Consider the following 24642-nt stretch of genomic DNA (forward strand, 5'->3'; position numbering starts at 1 on the left):
TTTAATATTATATAAATTAATACTATCAAAATAATTGATATTATTATTTTTTAAAATTAAAATTTATTAAATAATGAAAAACTAATATATAAGTAAATATAATATTAAGAGTATAAGTTAAGATATATTTTTAGAACTAAAATTGTATCTATTAATTAATATATACTAAAATATAATTAATATGTTATTTTTAGAATAGAATTATATTATTATCTGATTAGGAAACTATATATTAGTTAATATAATATTAAAATATAATTAATATGTTATTTTTTAATTAGTCAATATTTAATTACTATGTAACTTATTAATTAATAAATTAATAAAAAATTATAAAATTAAATTTCATATGTCAAAAATAAGTACGCATATCAAAATAAAAATTTTATGTATTAAAAATTAAAAACATATATCAGAAAAATTTAAGTCTCAAAAATTAAAAAAAAAAAATATATATATATATATATATATATATATATATATACAAACATGAAATTTTATTATTTGTTGATTTTAGTATTTTAATTTCTAATGTAATTAAATAAATATTTAAATTCTATTTTTATAATTTTTAAATTAATTTAGTAGATATTTATATTTCATATTTTATAAGATTTAAATATTTAAATTTTTATATATGCAAATATATTCAATTTTAAATATAACAAAAAATAAATTAAAATATCTATCAAATTATATTAAGAATTAAAATGATCGATCAGTTAAAATTTTCAAATATGTGTTTAGCAAAATATTTAAGTTAATTTTGTGTGTCAACACAATTTAGAGCTTTCTACAAGGTGGAGCATGTATTTTTATGCTCGGAACCAATTATAAGTAGTAATATTTATTCTGTATAAGTTATTATTATAAAAATTATAATATACTTTTATTTAATAAATTAGTATAATACAAAAATAAATAGTAAATAATTCTACCAATAAAAAGTATTATATGTTTTTTACTTTTGCTTTTTAATCTTCAATTTTTACAAAGATTTATAGTCAGTCACTTAAACTTCATCATAGGTATATATATATTCATTAATTCTTTTATAACATTAGAAATGTATATGAAATTATGATGGAATTGATATTAGATTAGATTAATCACTAATTAATTCTATTATGATTAGAAAATTAAATTAATTACATATATGATTATGATAGGATAAGGTTAGTAATTATTGATTAATCATAAGAGTATTTTAGTCAATTCAAAAATTCTCTCTTTTATACTTGTATATATATTATAGATTAAAGATAGATAGGTAGGATTTTGTTAGAATATTATTGCGGCCTTATATATCATTATATGTCTATTCTTTTAATTGCAGATTATTAATTAATATTATTTTAAATATTTTTTATTTTATATGTCCTTCTATTAATTTAGATTTCAATAAATTCATATATAACTTTTAATTGTCTATATAATTCAAAATTGTATAAATGATTTCATAATTAACAAGTATCACCGAATATATTTAAAAAATAGATAGAAATTTTAAATAAATAAAAATAATATATTTGATTTATTAATAAATAAATATTATATATAATTGATTAGTATAATATTTAATTATGTTCATAAATTATTAAAATCAAAATTATATAAAGTTTATAAATTTATTATTAGAATAATTTTATAAGATAAGCACTCATGTGCTTATTATATTGGTACAAATAAGTTTTCGAAAATATTGTTCATACTTTTAATATAGCCTTATATGTAAATATTTATCGGATTTAAAGCATGGCAAATATATATTTATCGTATTCTAAAATTAAATTTTAATATTAAGATGGAACGATAAAAATCTAATTACACTCTAAATCTTTATTTATATAATTTCTTCTTTACTTATAGAGATTTTAATATCGTATTATATTATCATAATAAAAGCAATTAATTGAATTCTATGTTTATGTAAATAACTAGAAACTAAAATTGAATTCATTGGTTATACCTTTCTAATTGAAATGCTCGCTGAGTGAGATTTAAATTGAAAAAACAAAGGAAGAAAAACACAACATATTAAATGGAAAAACAGAAGGTGGAAGAAGTTGTTTATATTTGTACCCATAACGTATATTTTTCATTAGTTTCTGAATATTCTAAACAAAGGGGTGGTATATAAATAAGTTAATTGCTCAGTTTTTTGTCAATTAATAAAATGATAAATTATTTTGTTATTATATATTTTCATTTTTAAATAAAATATAAAACCTCAAATACAAAAATAAAAAATCAAAAGTATTTTGTCAAAATCAAGAGCAGCAGAGTTAATAATCAATTAAATAATGGATTAACTAATCTAAACTAGGTAATAGCTTATTATTATTATTATAGGAACAGGAATATTTTACTTTCCAACTAGTGAGCTTGCTTTGCTATGTGAAAACTGGGAAGCCGCTAATGATCATGTGATAAGCTTAAACTAAGATTTGTAATTCTGACCTCATCAAAATCCTGAAATTGGGATTAAATTATAATCATAATCATAATCATTAATTATAATTGTGTTCATGTGACTTAGGCACGTGAATCCTAATCAATAACCACAGACTTTCATGTTCTTCATCCTTTTCTTTAACCCTTCTCACTGTATCATATAACTACCTATTTTGACCTGCTTAAGTGCACCTTCCCATCTCATCTATAAACAATAATTCATCTGAAGAAAGAATTAAGACCTTCTTAATGCCTTCTTTCTGTCATATTGCGATCCCTTTACCGAGTTTCTTACACTAACAAAATCTCCAGCTTTTTAACGAATCGATAAGACTTTTTATGTATTATACTAAATCTTTAATCTAACAAAAATACGTCTTCCTTTTATCAAAATTAGTGAAATTCTATAAATTAGTTTGCTAATCTACACTTGTGTATAAAGTTGAGCTAATAGGGTTTGAATCTTAGATAAAATTGCAGATTTGGTCAAGAAAAAGAAGATCTGTTGTGCCTATAATTTAAAGAAACAACATGTGAACTCTTTTTTTTTTTTTTTGGTTTAGACCGACTAGAAATCTAGACTTATTAGCTGGCTTGTCAGTTTTAAGGTTCAATTATCACTGAATCAAGTTATATAATAATTTAGTAGCTGCAAGAACTAGGGTTCCACTGTGCTTAATGCTTTAATGAGGATATATGAACATCAAACATGGAACTTAGAAGCAGAACCTACAAAGAGTTTTTTCTTTTTCTGAAAATGAAAAGATTGAGGCTATAATACTGGTATTATTAATAATATTTTTTATTTGGTTTTCTTTATTATTAATAAATTTTTTTTTTAATCCTTTTCTTTTTATTTCTCGGAATTACTTTTTCTCTTTTGTGCTCCTTTTTCTTTGTAAGTAAAAAAAAAAAAAACATTGTGCGAAAGAAATGCTGATAACTGAAAATAAGCTTAGAATTTATATGATTTACTGTTTCAGATTTAGAATGTAAACATAAGATAATTTAAGGCAAAACTCTTTATTTTTTTGAAAGAAGAAAATCCTTTGCTGAGTAGGATCCAATTGTTTTTGGCGAACAGTTGAGTCTGATTCATAATTTTAATTATATTTCAATTTTAACACATTAATTATTACTTCTGAATTAATATATCTTATAAAAAATTAATAATTATAGTTGTGACCACTATACTCTAATTATTATTATTTTATATTCCTTCTATTGGCCATTCCGTACTAATTGACTTTTTTAAATCAAAACTTATTTAATTATTTATCCTTATTATATATTTAATACAGTATTAATTTTTTTCTTTGTTATTTTGTCTTTGTGTTAATTTTATCTATAATTGATTTTATAAAATTTTATAAGTTTATAAATAAGTATAATATATTTAAAAAATATCTATAAAAGAGTAATTTAGTTCAATTCAGCTATTTTTTTATAATTAAATTTATTAGATGTTTTATTAATTTAAATAAAATATTAAAAAAGTTATCAGTTAGTATGAAATGGAGAAAGTACCCTGCTAATTCTAATATCCCAATTCAAACACAATCATAATTATTTATTAAAAAAAATTATATTTTAGAAGCTAAATATAGTTCGCCTAAGAAAAAAAGAAAAAAAAAAAGAGAATAACCCAAGCTAAAAATGGCTGGTCTCCTTATTCATAAGTGGATTTCTTTCATAAATGTCACAAAAATATAAAATCATAATAATATATAAAAAATGCAAAAGGGGAGGATGAACAAAATTATCATAAACCCTTACTAATTTAATATAAATAATAAATAATAATAATATAAACAATCTAGTCACTATAATTTATTTAAAAAAAGACATAAATGATGAATTTATCAGAACTCAAGTGATGATTAATGACTAAAATAAAAGTTAAGTAACAAGTTAATATATTATTTAAGTTAGATTAATAAGTAATAATATAAAAATAATATTTATATAGAGATACGACACTAAAATATCCTAAATAAAAAAATAAAAGAAATTCTATAAAAAAAAGAAAAGAAAAGAAAAGAAAAGCCCAACGATTGTAAATAAAAGAACTATAGAAAATACTATTTAAAAGAAAAAACCAAAGATAGGAAAAAAGTATGGGTTTTGGATACACGGGAATTACGAGTTCTTAATGATCTTTAAGGCCTTCAAGTAGCAAAAAACACAATGGTACCACTTTTTTTAATATTATTATTATTGAATGCAGGTTTGGACAAAATAGTGATTAAATCTTTAATTAATAATTTATAATAAGAAATTTCATATGTAGAACTTCTTTAGTAAGGGGATATATATATGTATAATATATCATTTATAATTAATTAGAATATACGTTTCCTGGTTGGATTAACCATGGCTAGAATTTGTTAAAGTAGGACTCTTTTAGTCATTTTTATACTTACTGAAAACAATAATCATCACTCAATAATTACCATTTTTATTAATTATTTATTTTATTTTAATTTTTTTATGTGAAAATAATATTTTTTTCATCCAAAAGGATATTAATTATTATTGTCCCAAATAGTGATAATAAATTAAGTATATTTTAGATATCTAAAAATTTAAATAAAATATTAAAATTAAAAGACTTAATCATACACCATAATAATAAAATGATAAAAATGAGAGAGAATAAATAAATAAAGACATATTTTTACTTTCACGGGACGGATGGCTCAGTAGAACCCTAACCCCAAATTCTAACAGCCATTTTGGCTCTCTTAATCCAATAAAACTGGCCTCCCAGAGAGCAATGCTCGACCATAAAGTGTGTGCTATATTTTATCTTATTAAGTAAAATTAATTATTTATGTATAGTTAATAATCAAATAGTTAAACAATTTTATTTATATTTTATTTTATACAACTTGATAAGAGTGATTATATTAGTTATGAGTTACAAAATGACTTTCTAATAACTAATATTCACTTGCTATGATAAATGTGTAGGGTATTGTTAGTTAACATCATAACGTTGCTCAAACAATAATTAGTAATAATGAGTTAAATGTCTGAGTCTTCAATATTTTTGAGTCATTGAAATATATATAACAACGAAATTTATATACATACAGAGTAGATTTAAATTATTAAATTGATAAAGATGAAAAGAACCATAAATTTTAAATCATTAGCAACAAATGTAAAAAAATATACTAAAAATTGAGTTTTCTATATGATATATGTATTTCACTGCAATATATATCTTATATTACTAAATAGTAATAGTAATAATATTAATAATAACGATGTTGATGATAATAATAGTAGTAATAGTATTTTATTTATATTTATGTCAGTCCGGTGTTTATCTAATATATTAATTGAAATACAATTTAAAATTATGAAATATTATTTAATATTATTTTTTGAATTATAATATATGGTTCAAATTTATTATTTTAATTTAATAAGATAAAAAAAGAGCTGATAGAACCAATAGCTGATTATAACTACATTAACTATCAGGTGCTGCTGATTGTTAAGTCTTACTAAATGGATTTAATATAACTGTTGAGTGAGAAACAACTAACAGTTCCACAAAATTTCTAAACAAACAACTACTAAAGGCTGCATGCACCATCTAACTATAATTGTATTATTATTTAATAATCCCTCGTTGCATTTGTATTGGTGATTCACAATATAATTGCAATCCTGGCCATAAAAATATCAGTTTATGTATATAAAATTATTTAATTTAAATAATAATGAGTTAAATTATTTAAATTTATATGCAATATATGTAAATAAAAATAATTATTCTAAATAGTGATGGCGACTTGAATACATTTTAAATATCTATATTTAAATAAATATTTCAATTAAAAAGTTTAGTTTTATAATGTTTTAAATTGTTTGCTATATTTTATCTTATTAAAATAAAGCAAATTATTTGTGCACAAATTTTTAAATTTAATTAATACACTTTTATAATATTTGTAAATTTTGATTTTTTGTAATAATATGTTAAAATTATTTATTGCTAGTTATAGAAATATTCAGTATAAAATTTAAGAGGTATAAATAGATTATTTTGTAGATGAATTTACTATAATTTAGAGTTTTTGTAATTTTCTTAATAATAAAAAAGTCTATGATTATAAATATAAAACATATATAATATTTATTTTTTAAGTGATAACAAATCAAATATTTAATGTTCACATGCAGTGCACGTACTTTCTTTGTTGTAAGAACATAGTCCATTTTTAATCTATACATAAATTAGAATTTTATTAAATTTATGAACAAAATTTTAAAATTATAACATTTAATTTTTTCTAAATAAGAAAAATGAGAATGTTACTTATTAAAAACTAAAAGAATTGTTAAACTAAAAGAGACGATTGATGTTTCTAACTTCTAATAATTATAAGCATTGCATGGTAATAATAAATATGAGTGCTAAAACAGTTAATTGGTTATATATTTATATTTTATTCAACTAACTAATTTATTTTAAATATATTATTCTTTCATATTAATAAAAATTAAATTTATTTTTATGACCTTTCGATTAATTTGACTGTGATAGATTAAAATATTTGTAATTATATGATATTATATTTATATAATTACATTTCGGTAATCACAAATGAAACATAAATATAAATATATTAATATAAAAAGTAAAATATATTTCAATTTATTACATTATCTTTTAAGATAAAAATTAATTTTATATAAGAAAATAAAATAAAAATTAAAATAATAAACTTTATAAGTTAAAAGATTTAGTTACAAAAATGATATTTTCAAAATAATAATATTAGTTTATTAATAAATTAGCATGTTTTATTTAAAGTTAATTTAAATTATTAATATATGAATAATAACAAGTTAAATTATTATAATTCCCATGCAATGCATATGAAAAAATTAGTAATAATAAAAACTCTTTAAAATAAAATTTTATTTACAAAAATATCTTAAAATATAATTTGATTTATAAAAATACTTGATTTGGATTTTTCATATAAAGATATATATGTTGGATATATTTTGAAGAAAAAGTATCTTAATGTACTTTTAACAGATAATGAATCTAAAACATATTAATCTTTATGAAATATTATTACATTTTGTTTGATTTTGTGATAATAATGATGACTAAATAAATAAATAAATCTAAAAGATATTTTTTTTTATTTAATTTAGAAATGTATTGAAAATATCATATCTAAAAAATGCAATAAATTGCTCTAAGATAAAAATATTAAGTATATATTGAAGATAAAAATATATGTTTGGTATGCTTTTGACATAAACTAAATAAAGATTATTTTAATGTTTAATTATATTTATATTTAAATAGTAATTATATGAAATATCAATTTATTTCAATATTAAAATTTAAATGAATAATTTAATCAATGCTTTATAATATTTGCAAGTATACATTAGGTATTTGTAAAGTATCTAAAAGACGACAAAGAGAAATAATATGAAGGATGGATATTTTTGAAAATAATAAAAAATATTTGAAAAAATTAGAAATAGAAATACTTTAATAATTATTTAAAAAAAATAGGTAAATGGTGAAATTGATAGGTTGTATTAGTATATTAGACACTTTTTTTTTCTTGTTTACTTGGGCAAGCCCCAAATGTTTGGGCCAAAAGGCCACTTTTTCTCATTTTATGTTTAAGAAATTGGGCCTCTTGGTCAAATGAACTTTTTATTAAGTAAATATTTTGTTAAGCTACGTAACAATGGGTTTAGATGGCACATTGATAATAATATCCATTGTAAACTATAATATAAATGGATGTTGTGAAATTTTTTATTTTTATTATTGTTGTTTACGAGTAAAAGTAATTTGATATTTTGTAGTTATGAGTTAAAATTTGTAGATATACTGTGCATTCTTTGAATATAATAGTATAATATATTATTGGATTAAATTGCAATTAATTGGATTGTTAATCTATATGTCTTGGCGGGAAATATCAGTTAGCTGAGTCTCTAATAAATTTTATTTTTAATACAAAATTTTAATTTAATTTATTTTAATAATTTAATTTTAAATTATTTATTTTACCAATAAAAATTATCAATAATTTTTTTTTATTATGTGTCAACTTTTTATTTATAAAATGACTAAATTGAAATAAAATTAAAATTAGGTAACTGAAATAAAATAAATTAAAATTTTATAACTAAAATAAAAAATAACTATTTATATTATTGTCATTTAGTTACGACGTGCTAATTGTTATTATATGAGTTAATAAGCTTTTCATCAGCTGATCCTGCCTTGATAATCAACAACATCAACCCTTCATATAAATGCATTTTTCTCTTCCATTTGTATGCTTCTTGCATTTTCAGAAAGGCTACTTGTTCAGAGAAAACATAAGAGGCTATTAATAATCTAAGTTTGGTATAAAGATGGCTATTTAATGTGGCATTAGATTGTGAGAAAAAAAGAAGAAGCATTAAATATTCTTTTATTACATTTATTGAAAGAAACGGGTTATACAATTAGAAATAATTTTTTATATATTTATTATAAAAATAATAATTTTTTTAGATTTAATTCAAATCACGACGGTAATATCTTATTTCTGAATGAGTTTCTTTAATTTTTTTAGGTTTATGCTCTACTCCGAGTAAAAATTTATCCGATTTTTATTTGCACATGTAAAGCAAATGCTCAAATATCGCATTTTTTTATTACAACTTTTTTTTTATTTAATTTATTTCACGCCTTCTACCAAATATTTGACATATTCATTATTATATTATTCGATTTAGTATGATTAGCAGTCTAACTTCATAATTATTTCAACTTTATAAACAATTGAATTTAAAGCATCCATAAATATAACTCTTAAAAATAAGAAAATAAAAAGAATAAAATTAAATTGAATACAAATAATATATAATGATTTATTTTTATGTTTTAATGAACTTTTGAAAATCATGTACTAATAAAATCATGTACTCTAATTTTTTCGTATAACATATGGAACTCTCTTAATCTTTCAGTGTTTACTTTATTTTTGTACTCACAACCATATTAGATAAATAATTTTAAGTTAAAAGAATTCTTATAAATTATTAAGGGAACATTTCCTTAATTTTCTAAAACCCGAACATCATGACATCATCGTATCGTATCTAGGATCTAAACCGGACCAAACACGGACCGACCTTTCTCTATAGAATACGAGGTTTTCCTTTCCATTTAAAAAAAAAAAAAAAAAAGTCTTCGAAAGAAGAAGAAGATTTCAAGTCCAAAAGTCCCCATCTCTCTCCTCCTTTCGCTTCAATAAAATAAAAGAAAAGATATATTTTCTTCCCTTTCAAAACCCATAAATAAAATCTCATAAATTAAATTATTCTCTTTCACGAAACCCATATCATTTTCTCTCTGTTTAACACTCTCTCTGTATATTTTGTTAAATTGTATCTATTATAGCTCCATTATTTGCAATTACAATGCTTTGTTAAAAGATCACCTTTTCTTGTGTTTCTTTCATATGGACTATGAACTTTCTGAAAGTAGCGGTATGCGTTTTTTTCTTCTTTTATTTAGTTATTGTTGTTATTCCTTTTTGTATAGCCACAAAGTTTGTTTCTTGGATTTCTTGAATTGTTTCTGATGGTGAATAAATCGTTTTCAGGGTTCTTGTTTTCTTGGAGTGGAATTAAATGGGCATTTCTGTTCTTATGGGGTGGGTGATTGGACTAGGATTCCTTGTTTTTGGTTTTTCAATAGGTATTAGGGTCTTGGGTTTGAAGGGTCATATGTATATTGTTATATTTAAACATAACTAGCATTAGGGCTTGTTCTGGCTTTGTTTTCATTTTCTGTTTTTCAACTTCCATTTGTGTTGCAATTTGGGGTTTAGCTTCTTTGCAGTTGGGTAATATTAGTCCTTGTGCAATTTGAATTTTGAATTGCTATTCTTTTTCTGTGCACATAGATTATGTTTTATTAAAGAGGAAAAGAAAGGGTTATTAGACTTGTTAATTGGATGTTATTTTTCTATTTCTCCTTTTAATTTCATGGATGTTAATTTAGTTGTTCTCTTCTTGCATGTCATAAAGTTTTGTCATAGTTTGATTTTAAACCTGTTAATATTGGAGTAGCTTATGCAAATGAATTGCCGTCAATTCAAATTTTACTAGGCGATTATGCTGCCAGTATTTGTAGTATATGGTTGAAGTTGTCCAAAAAATGAGGAATATAGAGGAACTGTCGTTACAGAGTACATGACAGCAATACATCTGGGAGGATTTTAGATTCGTATAAGAACAATGTATGCGTTGGGGGAACTCGATTTCAAAGTTAAAAGTTTTGAATAGTTGAGGTCAAAAACAATTGAAAGTAGAGCTTCAACTGTATGATTTTGCTTATAGATTTGGAAGTAAAAGTTTCAAATCTGTAATCTTAGCTTTTGTTTAATTGTGATATAAACTCCTTTATTCATATAATTATTAATTCATTATTCAATTTTTCAAGAAAGGAAAAACTTCCTAATGAAAGAAAGATGTTATGTTACAGGGACACCCATTAAGGTGTTATTCCAGCAAGTCCCTCACCAATTTATACCCTTGTAGGCATGGCTTCTAGTTTTTTCCGCATTGTGCATATAATTCTTAACTGGAGAAGCTACCTCTGTTGTGTCTTTCTGTAAAGCTCTTCCATAGACCCATATTCAAATTTTTTGAAATGCTCATATGTAATTTTGTACATAATAATGGGTGTGTTTTTAGTGTTTCAGAAACTTCATTCAATTTTATACTAGTCTTGAAGATAGTCTGAACATTTGAAGGTCAAGTAAAAAAGAGACCCATTTTGGTATATTCAAACAGCTTAGTGACATGGAAAACCTTGTTTTTCATTAACATGGCCCCATTCGGTGATGTTATCCCCTAAAACTGCAGGAACTGATGATGATTTACCTCCATCACATCAACACTCAATTGCAAAGGGAGAAAGACTTTTAGGGAACGGAATATCTGCTTTAAGTTCCACATACTCTAGAATGCGTATTGACATGGAGTCTCATATTCATCAACTTGAGCAAGAAGCTTACAGTGCTGTACTTCGTGCTTTTAAGGCTCAATCTGATGCCATTTCCTGGGTATTTGATCTCTCTACTTTTTGCATCTCTGTATTCTCAAATTGCATGTTTTCTATAATATTAAATTGCCATTTCTTCAGGAGAAGGAGTTTTTAATAACAGAGCTTAGGAAAGAGCTCAGAGTATCAGATGATCAACACAGAGAGCTTCTGACTAGGGTTAATGGGGATGAGATCATCAGAAGGATCAGGTGTGATACATCTTATAACAACTGAAATTTGAGAATCAGTTATTATTTTACAATGGCTTATGTGCTAGTGACGCTACTAGGGAATGGAGACAGGCAGGTGGACCCCAAGCTCCCAGGTCTAGTGCACCACAACCAGTTCACGATGTTGCAATGAGTCCTAGTGTTTCAGGCTCCCGGAAAAGACAAAAGACATCCCAAGTGGTAGGTGTTTAGCATTTATATGGTGACCATCGGCTTTGTATTTTCTGTCAGTATGTCCATCTGTATCTTGTCTAGGATTATTTATATTTTTATTTGTTTGGTGTTACTGGCTCTATTTTCTTTATCCATAGCTCTTTTTATATAAATGTGGAGCTGCAAATCAAAGAGCTATGAAAGCCTAGTTCAACACATTGATTGATGTTAGGAGGAGTGTAAAAATGAATGCAGCTTGACCTCCATTTTGATTTTCCTTTTGTTCCACTTCTTTAGCAGGGTCAACCCGTGCCTGGTTTATCCTCTATGAAGTACATGCAGTACCCTTCTACAGGTCCTGCTGGAAATCACCATTATGTTAGCCGTATTTATCCTGGCACCCTTGCAGCAACTGAACCTGCTGAGGCTACAATTTCCAATCCATTAATAGGAAGGAAAGTATGGACAAGATGGCCTGAGGACAACAGCTTTTATGAGGCTGAAATTATTGATTACAACCCTACTGAGGTATGTCTAAGGATTCACAAATATATATGTTGATAGTTTTTTTTTACATAATATGGAGAGGTAGGATTATATCATGGTGATCGTTATGGAAGAGATTGTCTTTATGTTTTGAGGGATTCGTGAGACAAAATGAAAAAAGATGAAATAGAAGAATAATAGAGTGAAGAGGAAAACAAAGTGAGGGGGTTATCAAGCAATTTTCAGAACTTTGTTGGTGTTTCTATTTGGCAGGATAAATATGAACTCGTGACAATTTTAAGGCTCTATTTGCTATTAAAATTGCAACTTCATATTTACAAATTAGAAAACAAGGGATGATTTGTAACACAGTTGAAGATGGATTCTTGGAGGATTATAGGGGGTTATATTAATTTCAGTTGTAGTCACTTGATATATTACTTTACAGGGCCTACATGCTCTAGTCTATGATAAAAGTACAGCAAGTGAGACATGGGAATGGGTTGATCTGAAAGAGGTAATTTTATGTTATTTTTCATCAGTTAGAAGCCTAGAATATTCATTTTTGACTTTTTTATTCAGAATTTGTTTCTCTCTGCTTGTATGATTGATCATTGGCACAGTTGTGATAAATTAATTTTATATAAGTGGTAAGCTTTTCTTGATGATCATGTTTAATACTGTGAAGACATCTATTTGCATCTTTTACCTTGAAAATAGGTGATTGCTCTTGTCCACTTGTTGCATTATCCTAAACAACTTTGATTACTGTTTGTTTGGAGTATTGTTGGAATCAACTGCTTCTGGTGAAGTTTGAAAATAAATACAACTGATGTGATAAGAACGTGATAGAACGATTGTCATCAAGAAAATTACTGAAACTACTTGAGCAGTTTAAAATATAATGGAATATCCAAAATCTGAGGTTGAAAGCCGTTGATAGTTTGAGGGGGCTGATGAATGATAAAGCGGCAATTAAAAAGTTGAAGGCAGATGATTGTTGCGGGGCAGGAATAATCTTATTTTTAAATATGTGGCAGCAGAATATCTCTTTAAGCATCATTTGTTGACTCCAAAAATTTGAGTACCTCTCTTTTTTAATTACCCTGCAAGTCATAGGGCCTGTTTGTCATTCTGTTGGGTCTTAAAAGAGCAAATCTATTTTGGATTTGATTGATTTGTTTTTAATTTTCTTATAAATTGCTGTTTTTAAATCTGCTTTTTGGAAAAGCAGCAATTAGGGTTTTTTTTTTCTTTCTCAAAAAGCAGTTCACAAAAATTGAGAAAATGCTGTCCACGACCGCAATGCCAAATGCTCCCACTGTTGTTATTCCCCTTTTGCTATCCAATTTTCTGAGATGGAAGAGAGATGGAGAGGAGGAGCCACGACAAGTAGAAAGATTCTGAAAGATGCTTAAATTATATTACCTGGATATGTAGCAACTCTTCATTAACAAAGTGGTGGAAACAAATTGACTTTAAGTTGCCCAATTTGTTCTTTTATCTTTTCTTCTTTTGCTATGCTCTTGTCTAATCTCATTGTTTTACATTTAGTTTGGGAATGACTTTTGGCTTCTGTTAGTTTGCTTTATCAACGTAAGACCTCCAACTATTTATTTCTTTCCCAGGTGAAATGATTTTAAAAAGGAAATGTTTGTGTCCTCTTTACAGATTTCTCCAGAGGATATCCAATGGGTAGATGAGGATCCAGGAATTTCTTATCGTGGTGTCCATGGTGGGCCAGGCCGTGGAATCAGGAAATCAATGAACCATGGTGGTTATCCTAGTCTTGGAAGAGGGAGGGGATCTATAAGTCGAAGCAAAAGAGATTTTCTGCCTGCACAGAATGGTTGTGCAAAAATAGTTTCTGATGATATTGAATTACTCAACACAGAGACACTGGTTCAGGAGGTATTATGGTAACTTGGAATCTGTTTAATGTGACGGGTTGTTTGTTCACTGTTGTTGCTTGATTTTCACATAACAGGTAGAGAAGGTGTTCTCTTTGAGTCATCCTGATCCCCTTGAGCTCGAGAAGGCAAAAAAAATGCTAAAAGTAATGCCTTTATTACATTATGATGAGGCTTGCATTTTTCTCCACACTAAAAGTAGACTTCATGCTTGACTATTTTGCATGGTGCAGGAGCATGAACACGCACTTGTCGAGGCAATTGCAAGGCTTGCAGATGCATCTGACGGTGAAAGTGGTAATAAATGCTTGCATACATGAGATACCTCTGCGTCTCTGTCTTGAAGATGACAATTGTCTGTTATACCCGTCCTGTGCTGAGAATATATTTTTCTTGTCCTGTCCGTTGTTTTTATTGTGCTACCTGTGAATTTTCTGGTACATATATTTAATGAATGTAACTGGAATCTGAGCCAGGTCATTACTGTTACCCCTAATACAGTATTCAGGTATTTTGAAGAAACAAGTTTAAGCCTTTAGGTTTACAGATAGTAGACCTAATAAGAAGGGGTAACTTCTGGATCATAGAGAATATTTCAATGGATTATTAAATTTTCACCTGCATATCCAGTGGGCATTATTTTGTTCGGATGATTTGATTCTCTTAAAATTTCTTATTGTTCCTCTGTTTATTGCATCAAATCAGGCGAACGCCAGTTCTTGCACAGGGAAGCGATGGATGTGGAATAGAGCTTGTGAAGAAGAGTTCAGCAGAGAAGTTAAGTGATGGTTGAAGGAAGGTCCTGTGGATGTCAATAGTGTTAACTGAATGTCATGAAATTGCATCAACCAAGCAATCTTGTGACATTATTTTTTCTCCTGTATTCTTTCCGGCTGGATTTGTACCTCTCCATTCTCTTCAATTTCCACTCTGTAACATACACACGGCCTAACATTTTATCCACGCAGCCACTTAATTTTGGCCTTTTTAGGTAGTCAGAAACTTTTGTAGACGGGGATATTCTTAATCAGCAAATTGTTTCATTTACAAGTTTGGACCATACTGTACAATTATGCATGACAGCAGACGTCGTGTTAATAGTTTAAAGATATCTGATGTTAATGACACAATTCTGCCCTTTCTGAGGCTATAGGTTTCCTGTTCTCAAATCTCAACTAAAAAAGCAAGCTTAATTGCATCAAATCCTGCAATTCAGAACATAGAAGAAACAGTCTTTGTTAATAAATGTCCACCTAAAGTTAATAAAAACATGGAGCATATCTCAGTGGCAGTGGCATTAATCTTTCCACTTACATTCTGAGCACTGCTGATGCAAAAAGTTGCACCAAGTTTGGTTGATTCCTTAGAAATTGTTAAAGAGATTTGTTCACTACTACACTAAACTCAGCTAGTTTGTGTAATTGCTGAGGTTGCAGGCTAAGATCAGATGTTAGGCTTTTCTAAGGTGATAGATGTATTCAGTGACAAACATATGCTTGCTAAGCAGGCTGCTCATCCTTCAATGATGCAGCGAAATCTGCAAATAGGTCAGCTATCCTAGCATCATAAGCAGGTCCCTCCATTTCAAAGTGGCTAACTCCAAGAATTAGATGTGCCTGAACACGTCCAACAGCAGACGTTAGCTTCTTCTCTAACTGTTCTACGCTCGTGAACTCATCGTTGGTGCCCATAATGAAAAGTTTTGGTTTGCGAGACCGTAAAATCGCCCTGTGGTGCCTCCCAAAAAGAAAAGAGGCAGCCAATCCAAAAGGGTAACCAATACTCGCATATCCAATGACTTCCTCTACCTTGTCAACAGCAGAACCAGAGATTGGAGCTCCTGCAGCCAGCCAACCAAGGAACACACATAAAAATTTCTTGGTCATGATGGTGGGGAAATTAAAAAAAAAAAAAAAAAAACAAATTTAGACACAGAATTCTGATGTGCTTGTCGGATGTACAATGTTGTTCGAATATAATGATGTTGCATAGGACTTGTATCACATTAATTAGGAAAAAATTCTAACCTAATAAGCAAAATAGAAATTCCACAAGCCAGGGCTTAATCACACATTCTATATAGGTTCAACTTGTATATAGACAAAGAGATGAAAATACACAAATGTGAGGTCAAAGACTAATATTGCTGGGTTTCTTGCCCTCGTTAAACATGCATCTCATTTTTCTTTCCTTTTCTTTTTATTTGAAGACATGGATAATACTGTGTGCCATCTCCATAAATTGCCTCAAAAAAAGGCATGATGATATAGCTATAGTTTGATTAAGCACACTCATCAGTTATCATCAATCAACACAGCACAAATAAGAGTTTCTGAAAGAAATCAATCACGTACTCAATTTAAAAAGGATCACCACAAGATTCACAAGGCATGAGCAATTCAATGACATTAACCCATATACTCAGAAATGATAAACCAAAAGAACCATACCTGCAGAAGAACCCACCAACAAAATCTTATTAGCAGGCAAGTTCTGTGATACCCATTTGCAAACTGAAACCACATCCTCAATTTCAGCGAAGCCAGTCAGTGAACACCTGCCTGTAGACCTTCCAACACCTCTCATATCAAAGGTTATGGAAGTGTAGCCTTTGATGGATAGTCTCAATGCAATTCCTTGCATAAGGCCTTGACAGCCACCAAGCTTTGAATATGGATGCACCAATACAATTGCAGTGCCATTTTGGATGGTTTCTTGGGGTGGTTTAAAGATTCTTGCTTGGAGACATTCCCCATCTGTTGTTGAAATGATGCATGATTCCATTGCATTCCTTGTTGCCATAAACCAAACCAATGCAAATCATAGACAATAAAATGAAAACAAAACAAGAAGTATATATCAACTCATAAACAAACAGTTAATCCTGTGTTAAGAGCCTTAGAGAGAGATGGATGGAGTAACAGAGGCTTAATGGGGTTAACAGAGAATAAGGTTGTTGATTTTAAGGTCTGAGGTTGTTTTGTCCAGGATGCAAAGGAAAGGATTCATGATGGGTTCTTTTCATAAAATGTTATTTTTAGGAGAAATGCAGTTTCCAATGGCTAATAATTACTGGTATTCATTTCACTTTTTGTGCATATTAAACTACTCTGACAAGAAAATCATAAACAGGATCTAAAAAAAAGGAAAAGGCGGATATAAATTGCTACTTATCCATTCTTTTTCACTTGTTCAGTTGTGTATCAATTTTCAAGAACAGTTCATCAAAATAATATAAACTAGACAAAAAAAAAATTAAAAAAAAAAAAAATAATATAAGAGAAAAAATAATAGACTTTTTTGGGTGCATAAACTGATAAGAGATTGTCCGTTTTCATACCTTTAAAAAAAAGAAACTTCTTCTCCATATGATGTAAATTGATAATTGTCTTTTATTAGGAGTGAATTTTAAATTTAAATAAAACTTTATTCAAATTGAGATATAAACACTGATTGCATAATTTGATAGTCATTGGCGACATATGTAATGAATAAATAATTATATATAAGTGTTGAGTGAGTTAATATAGGGTCAATCACTTGTACATATCCAAGGGGTACCATAATATGCACTTCACTATGCATTCTTTTTGAGGTAGCACTTCTATTCCTTCTACTATTTTTGCATATAATTTTTAGAAATCAATGTATTCTATAATACAAAAAGTTAGGGACGAAGCTGTAGTTTTATATTATTCATTGACAAAAATTTAATTAAATTTTAATTATTAGAGATAAATATATGATGATTTCTTTTATTGTTTGTAAATAAAGATTAAATTGTAAAATGTTTCAAACTTTAGAAATTAAACTAGATGGATGCCTACTTTCTGGGCGGGTTAAAATATTATTAAAATAATATTAAATAATTTTAATAATTTATTTATATAGATATTAATGAAATATAATAAAATAATAAAATATTATTTTTTAAATAAAATATCTGAAAAAAATCAAGAAAAATGTAAAAACTTAAACTAATGAAAAGATAATAATATAGATAAACTAACGAAGGTTTTAATTAAATTATTAAGAGAAAAAATATTAATATATTAAAAAATATAAATATCCTTAAAGAATAGAAAAGTACTATGTAAGAAAAGAATTATATTAAAATATGTGAAAAAAGATTTTAAAAAATATATTAAAATATATAAAAATGACTTCAGAAAATAAAAAATATTTAGAAAAGAGAAAACGTCTCTTAAAATACTCTTTTTACATAGAGACACTATTTATTTGAATTTAATTAACCTAACATAGAAGCAAAAATAAAAGTACAAAGATAAATTTATCTATTCATAGAAAAAAATTTATGACAAACATAAGAATAATGAAGAAATTGAGTTGAAAAATATGACGGTAGCTTGTGAATAAAATAAAATAAAATAAATGATAAAAAAATTAATAAATAAAATATGAAAATTAAGAATTTTTATTTTTCTTTAGAAATAAGAGAATAAGAGTTAAAACAATAAAATCAATAAGATATATAAAAAATACTAAATTTTTCTATGAGTTTCTATGTGGCAAAATCTTATGAAGCCATGTTATGTTGTTTTCCAATGAGAAAATGACATATGATATATTCATAAAAATATTAACTTATAAATATTTATAAAAGAATTAATATGCTCTTAAATAATACTAATAATAAATATGGTATTTTTGATTTATTTAAATATAAGATTATTATATTCTTAAAATGATTATAATAAGTATAATAATTAGTAAAGATCCTCCATGTTAATAATAAATCTTATTATCTTTCTAATAAAATATATATATATATATATATATATATATATGTAAACAAAAAATTATTAAAATAGTAAAAGAATAGGAATTTACATTTGGATTATAAAAATAGTTAAAAGGATTTGTGACATATTGAAGAATTTATTAGTCCAATATAATAAATAAAAAGATTTAATCTATATATATGTGATATCAAAAAAATAATAATAATAACAAATAAATAGCAGAAATTCTAACAATCTTTATTAAAAATAAATATTAAATAAATATATGAGAACTTATTAATGCAATAAAATAAATAAAGATTTAGTTAATACTGTTACAACAAACCTCAGAAGAGTTTTATTAGTTGTATTTTAGAACAAATAAAGCTAATTTATATATTTATTTTCTAATAATTTAGTTAATTCATATAAATCTATATAGACAAAGGGTATAAAAATGCCTTTGAACTTATTAGAAAAATCTAATTAAGTTTTTATTTTTTTTGTTCAATTAAATCCATTAATTTTTATAAAAGGTCTAATTAAGTTTTATCCTTTTTTTAGCTCAATTAAACCCATAACTTTTATAAAAGGTTCAATTAACTCCTAATGTTAACAGCATCCAAAATATCTTCAAGTGTAAAAGTTTCTATTATTTTGAGAGCGCGAATAATTACCGCTTTGAATATTTTAAAGTCACGTCTATATTGCATGAGGGAGAGAAAACCACTTCTTCTTTTTTATTTAACTTATATTATAGCTCTTACAATTGTAAAATCTCCTTTCATGATTGATCTCTCTCCATGAAGCGTATATTTTATGGTTTTATTGCAAAAACATATTGAAGGTGGTGGAATGTAATCTAACTCAACAACTTGCACTAATCCTCCACTTACAAATGAATGTGATGAAAAAGACAAAATGTTGCTGCCATTTCAAAGGAAAAAAATTACTACTCTTCTTTGTAAATTAAGGTTTATAGACATTAATTGTCCAAAAATAAAGAAGAGAAAATGACTTTTTCTCTTCCTTATGTGACATAGTCGTTACTTTAAAATTTTAGAGCGGTTATTATTCGCGCTCTCAAAATAATGAGACCCTTACACTTGACGACATTTCAAACACTGTTAGCGTTAAAGATTAATTGGACTTTTTATAAAAGTTAATAGGTTTAATTGAGTCAAAAAAAGGATGAAAACTTAATTAGACCTTTTATAAAAGTTAATGAGTTTAATTAAAAAAAAAGGATGGAAACTTAATTTTGAACTTTTCTAATAATTTCAAAGACATTTCTATACTTTTGCCATATATATATATATATATATATATTAATTTATAAGACCTAAAATTTTTTTAACATGTGTGCTTAATTTTTGTAACATGTGTGCTTAATTTTTGATACGTATAATTTTTATTTTGACATGTGTACTATTTTTGATACATAGAAATGTGTAATTTTATAGCTTTTTCTATTAATTTATTAATTAATAAATTATATTTCTAATTAAACACTAACTTCAATCCTAAAAAAGTATATAATTATATTTTAATATTATATTAACTAATAAAAATTTTCCTAATAAGATAATAATATTAATTCTATCCTAATAAATAGTATATTAATTATATTTTAATATTATATTAACTAATAAATTAATTTTTAATTACATAATAATTTTAATTTTATAAATAACATTTTAGATTATATTTCTAATATTATATTTAATAATAAATTAATTTTTAATTATATAATAAATTTTTAGTCCTAAAAATAATAATATCAATTATAATATTGAGTTATATGATACTAAAATTAATTAATAAATATTTTAAAATAATTTTTATATTATTATATTAATAAAATTTAAAAAATTAAGAAAGATATTTAAAAATAGTTAGTTGGTTATTATTTTTAAAAAAATATTATACATTAATATTAAACATTAAATTTTTTATTAAATTGTATCTATTAATTTATTTTTATAATTAAAATAATAATAATGGTCGTGTAACACACGAGTAAACGTCTAATACTTTTTAAATATGTGAACGAGTCAATTATTGAGATATAAAATCTCTCGAATGGATTAAAAGAAAACTCAAATATTATAAAATTATTTCATAAAAAAATTATAAAATAAAATCAAATAAACTATGAGATTAATTTTTAATAGTCTAATAATAAATCCTAGTACTACCAAACATATTTTAAAAAGTAACATATAATAGATTCGCCCGTGCACTGAGAAATCCACACGTGTGCTACCGAAGTATATATAAGAGGAAAACCAGTGGAGTAGCGCCATGAATACAGAGGAAAGAGAGACGTGGAGAGAGAGACAGAAGGAGGGAAAATAACTACTCTTCTAATTTCTCCATTACGGTTTCTCTTTTCTTTTTCTTTTTTCTTTTTTTCGATTTTCAGGGTTTTATAGTATTCTCTCTTTTTCTTTTTTTGAAAGGAAAACCCTAATTCCCAATTGGGTTTTCCAATTCAAATTGGAATTATTATGAAAGCAAATTCTTTGTTTTTTCTCCTTCAAAAACTACCCCTTTTGATTCTTTCTTGTGTCATAAGTTGCTGAAAACAATAATACCAATTACCCATGACCCGACCCATTGAACTCGAACCGCCCACTACTACTGCTACTACTCCAGCCACGTTCGTACGCGCTGCTTACAGAGCCTTAAGGAGTACCATTATTGTTACTTCCTTTTTTTCTTTTTTGCATTCCTTTTAGTTTTCTTTTTTCTATAAAGAAAATGACGTTTTTTTGTTATTGGTTTTTTGTTATTTTGTTTCTGGGTTTGAATTGTTTTGTGTAGATGAAGCAGAGCATATTGGAAGGGCTGATTCTGATAAGTTTAACTCTGTCATTAATGAAGTGGAAAGTTTGCACCAGCATGGTAACCTTCATATTACTTACTATATTATATTCTGATAATTCATGTTTAATTGTTGCTTAAAATAAGGGGGAACAAAAGAGAAAGTCGAGTTCTCTTTGCAATTCATGAAGCAGTCTCATTGTTGTCCGTTTATTTATTGTTGATTCTTTATTGGGTATATATAAAATTGGGTGATGATACTCTATGGAGTTGGTGATTGCTGATAGTAATGAAGTTAATTTTGTGTTCTTGATGCACAAAGTTACTAGCATTCTCTAGTCTTTGATAGGACGCGTACGTTTGAGAATTATTTTTCCTTTTCTGGCAAGTCCTAAAAAGAAAAAACAAATGCAAGAATTCAATTGAATTGAATTTTGTTTAGTAAAATCTTACTGTTCGGAAAAGCTAATAGTTGCTAGAACTGAATTCTTTAAAGGAAAATGAAAGCTAGGCATTTTGAAAGAAAGGAAATCATGCCCAAAATTGGCATGATTTTGCAAGAATTTTAATTCTGATTGATTTGCCTATTTTTATCATTGCCGTATGGACAAAGTGAATGGAGACCGTTTCTGCTTCAAGTACCATATAATTATGTATCTATTTATGATCCAACTGCCTTCACCCTCATCGTTGTTATTGTTTTTTATTTTATCTATTTACTTTATATGGCATTTGTTGTTATTGTTTGCAGTGTTTTTTATTCTGTCTATTTATTTTATGTGGCATTTGTTGTATTCTTTGCAGTGTTTTATGATCTGACTAATGTTGTTCTACTCTCATCCCCTGTTATATGAATTTCAGTACAGAGACCAAGAGAACAAGTTGTTGATGCAGAGGCTCTTTTGGGTATCACAAACTCAGTGGCGACTTATGTCAAGTCACATGGCAAAGATGGGATAACTGCCTCAGATTTTATTTCTTGTCTCCTTATAGACTTTAGGAAACAATATGAGCCTAGCAATAGTGCACAAGGTGGCAGGGACTTGATGGACTGGGAGAATATTGGAGTTACAGTATCAGATATATTCAGGAGCTGTCCTGGCTGCCACACTATGTAACATAGCAGCAGAATTTTTCATCTGTTTTTTTTCTCATATTCGTTATGTCAGAATTTTTGAATGATAGTACACTGACTTCAGTTTCTCAGGATGGGGCCTATGGATACTGAAATAAAAATACGGAAAGCTACAGTGAGAAAACGTCTGAAACCAACTGAGAGTTCTCAGCCTAAAGAGGTAAGTGTGTTTTAACCAAGCTACTGAAGATGAGTTCTCATTCTATAAATTCACTGTTCAAGAGTCTAATAAGATTTCTACTTTTGCATCAGCAATTGTATCATGTTCAATTTTCGTTAAAAAAATGCTTGCTTTATGTTTAACCAAAGAATAGAAAGACAATTTTTTGTGTCCACACATCAGTTGAAACCTGAGATTATTGACCTAAGTCTTGTAAATCCGAGGGGTTTTCTCTGCATTATATTTTTTTCTACCTAGTTCATAATTTATGATCCCACGTCCTACCTTGTGGAATTCTTGCGCTTATTTAGTGTTTCATACAACTATGTGCAGGTTGATGGCCTTGAAGAAAAGAGAACAGATACAGACAAAAATATGGCAACTATGTTCAATATTTTAAGGATGAAAAAAAGTGTAAAGCTTGAAAATTTAGTGTTGAATAGAAACTCATTTGCTCAGACGGTGGAGAATTTGTTTACCTTGTCATTTCTTGTTAAAGATGGACGAGCTGAAATAAAAGTGAATGAGAATGGCTGGCATCTAGTTTGTAATATCCTTACAATGCCTTCTTCCATCTGTTTTACAAGCTTAAGTTCAGTTTCTTCTGCTGTTATTCTCAACCTTTTCCTCATTGTGTATAATTTTTTATGACATGGTCAGCACCAAGAAATGCTGCTTCTGCCAGTGCAGTTGCATCAGGAGAGGTTGTATACAGGCACTTCGTCTTCAGATTTGACTTCAGGGATTGGAAGGTACTTGGATACCATGTTCTTAAACAGCTTTCTGTATTTTGTTTACTCTCATTATTCAACCAAATTGCCTCTTAAAGTTCACGTATGTGAATCCGTAAAGCCTCTTTGCTTTTAGCTGTAACATGCGCCAGTGTGAAATTTGCAGTTGATGGCATCTGCTATTGGCGATGGAGAGGAGCTAATGCCAAATAGAGATTATATAAACCCCTCATATCATATGACACAAAATTTAGCGTCTAAGGAAAACAGGAACTAACACTCCAATCAGGAAATTGTGCAGGAACCGTGGGTTGGTTTTACAGGAAGAGGAATGTGTAGAAGGCTCGTTACCGGACAGTGACGATACTCAAGTAAGCACAGCTGTTGTTGGGAGTAAACGCAAACTTAGGTTGAGGTGACAGTGACGAGGACGCAGACAGTTTTTTTTTAGGGTTTTAGCTGAAATTATGATTGCCTTGTAAATTATAGTCGTTTAGCCTCTTTACATGCCTAGATTTCTATTAGTTCATTTTCATTTTAGAATTTTTAGTTTAGTTCTTTAGATTTCATTCTTCCTTTCAATTATATGGGGCCGTAACTGATACTGGAGATTTTGAATTACACTTGTACAGTTCTGAAACTGGTATATATATATATATATATATATATATATATATATATGTTTATATGTTTCTCTTCCTGTCAAGTGATG

General features: G+C 26.9%; 2 protein-coding genes and 1 pseudogene across 12 annotated transcripts; 2 read left to right on the top strand and 1 right to left on the bottom strand.

Annotated features, from left to right (window-relative positions):
- Window positions 1-9677: 9677 nt before the first annotated feature.
- Window positions 9678-15386, top strand: LOC8280430 (protein EMSY-LIKE 1). 11 transcript variants are annotated; one of them, XM_048380221.1, is made up of 11 exons: window positions 9680-9993; window positions 10110-10160; window positions 11377-11576; window positions 11657-11766; window positions 11847-11967; window positions 12238-12468; window positions 12875-12943; window positions 14098-14337; window positions 14414-14482; window positions 14570-14633; window positions 15042-15386. In XM_048380221.1, exons 1-11 carry the CDS (start codon window positions 9966-9968, stop codon window positions 15083-15085), a joined length of 1227 nt encoding a protein of 408 aa, XP_048236178.1. In that variant the 5' UTR covers window positions 9680-9965; the 3' UTR covers window positions 15086-15386. The 11 variants fall into 11 exon arrangements, with proteins under 11 accessions (XP_048236185.1, XP_048236178.1, XP_048236179.1 ...); XM_048380222.1 differs by having other exon boundaries at window positions 12241-12468; XM_048380231.1 differs by lacking the exon at window positions 10110-10160 and adding an exon at window positions 11206-11290.
- A 170-nt stretch (window positions 15387-15556) lies between these two features.
- Window positions 15557-18076, bottom strand: LOC8280425. The gene is made up of 2 exons (XM_002533408.3): window positions 16787-18076; window positions 15557-16176 (listed from the first exon to the last, which is right to left on the bottom strand). The coding sequence occupies exons 1-2, from the start codon at window positions 17136-17138 to the stop codon at window positions 15836-15838; spliced, it is 693 nt and encodes a 230-aa protein (XP_002533454.1). The 5' UTR covers window positions 17139-18076; the 3' UTR covers window positions 15557-15835.
- A 3285-nt stretch (window positions 18077-21361) lies between these two features.
- On the top strand, window positions 21362-24551 carry LOC125371367 (annotated as a pseudogene).
- The last annotated feature ends 91 nt before the right edge of the window (window positions 24552-24642 follow it).

This window comes from Ricinus communis, chromosome 10 (assembly GCF_019578655.1).
Source record: "Ricinus communis isolate WT05 ecotype wild-type chromosome 10, ASM1957865v1, whole genome shotgun sequence".
In the NCBI taxonomy this organism is placed as follows: domain Eukaryota; kingdom Viridiplantae; phylum Streptophyta; class Magnoliopsida; order Malpighiales; family Euphorbiaceae; genus Ricinus; species Ricinus communis.

What these genes read in the sequence shown, in the direction of transcription:
- LOC8280430 (XM_048380221.1), top strand. Translation starts at nt 9,966, where the DNA reads ATGGACTATGAACTTTCTGAAAGTAGCG. An exon ending in GGCATTTCTGTTCTTATGGG is followed by an intron (nt 10,161 to 11,376) that starts GTGGGTGATTGG and finishes CTAAAACTGCAG; the next exon opens with GAACTGATGATGATTTACCT. An exon ending in TGCATCTGACGGTGAAAGTG is followed by an intron (nt 14,634 to 15,041) that starts GTAATAAATGCT and finishes GCATCAAATCAG; the next exon opens with GCGAACGCCAGTTCTTGCAC.
- LOC8280425 (XM_002533408.3), bottom strand. Translation starts at nt 17,138, where the DNA reads ATGGCAACAAGGAATGCAATGGAATCATGCATCATTTCAACAACAGAT. An exon ending in GTTGGTGGGTTCTTCTGCAG is followed by an intron (nt 16,177 to 16,786) that starts GTATGGTTCTTT and finishes GGCTGGCTGCAG; the next exon opens with GAGCTCCAATCTCTGGTTCT.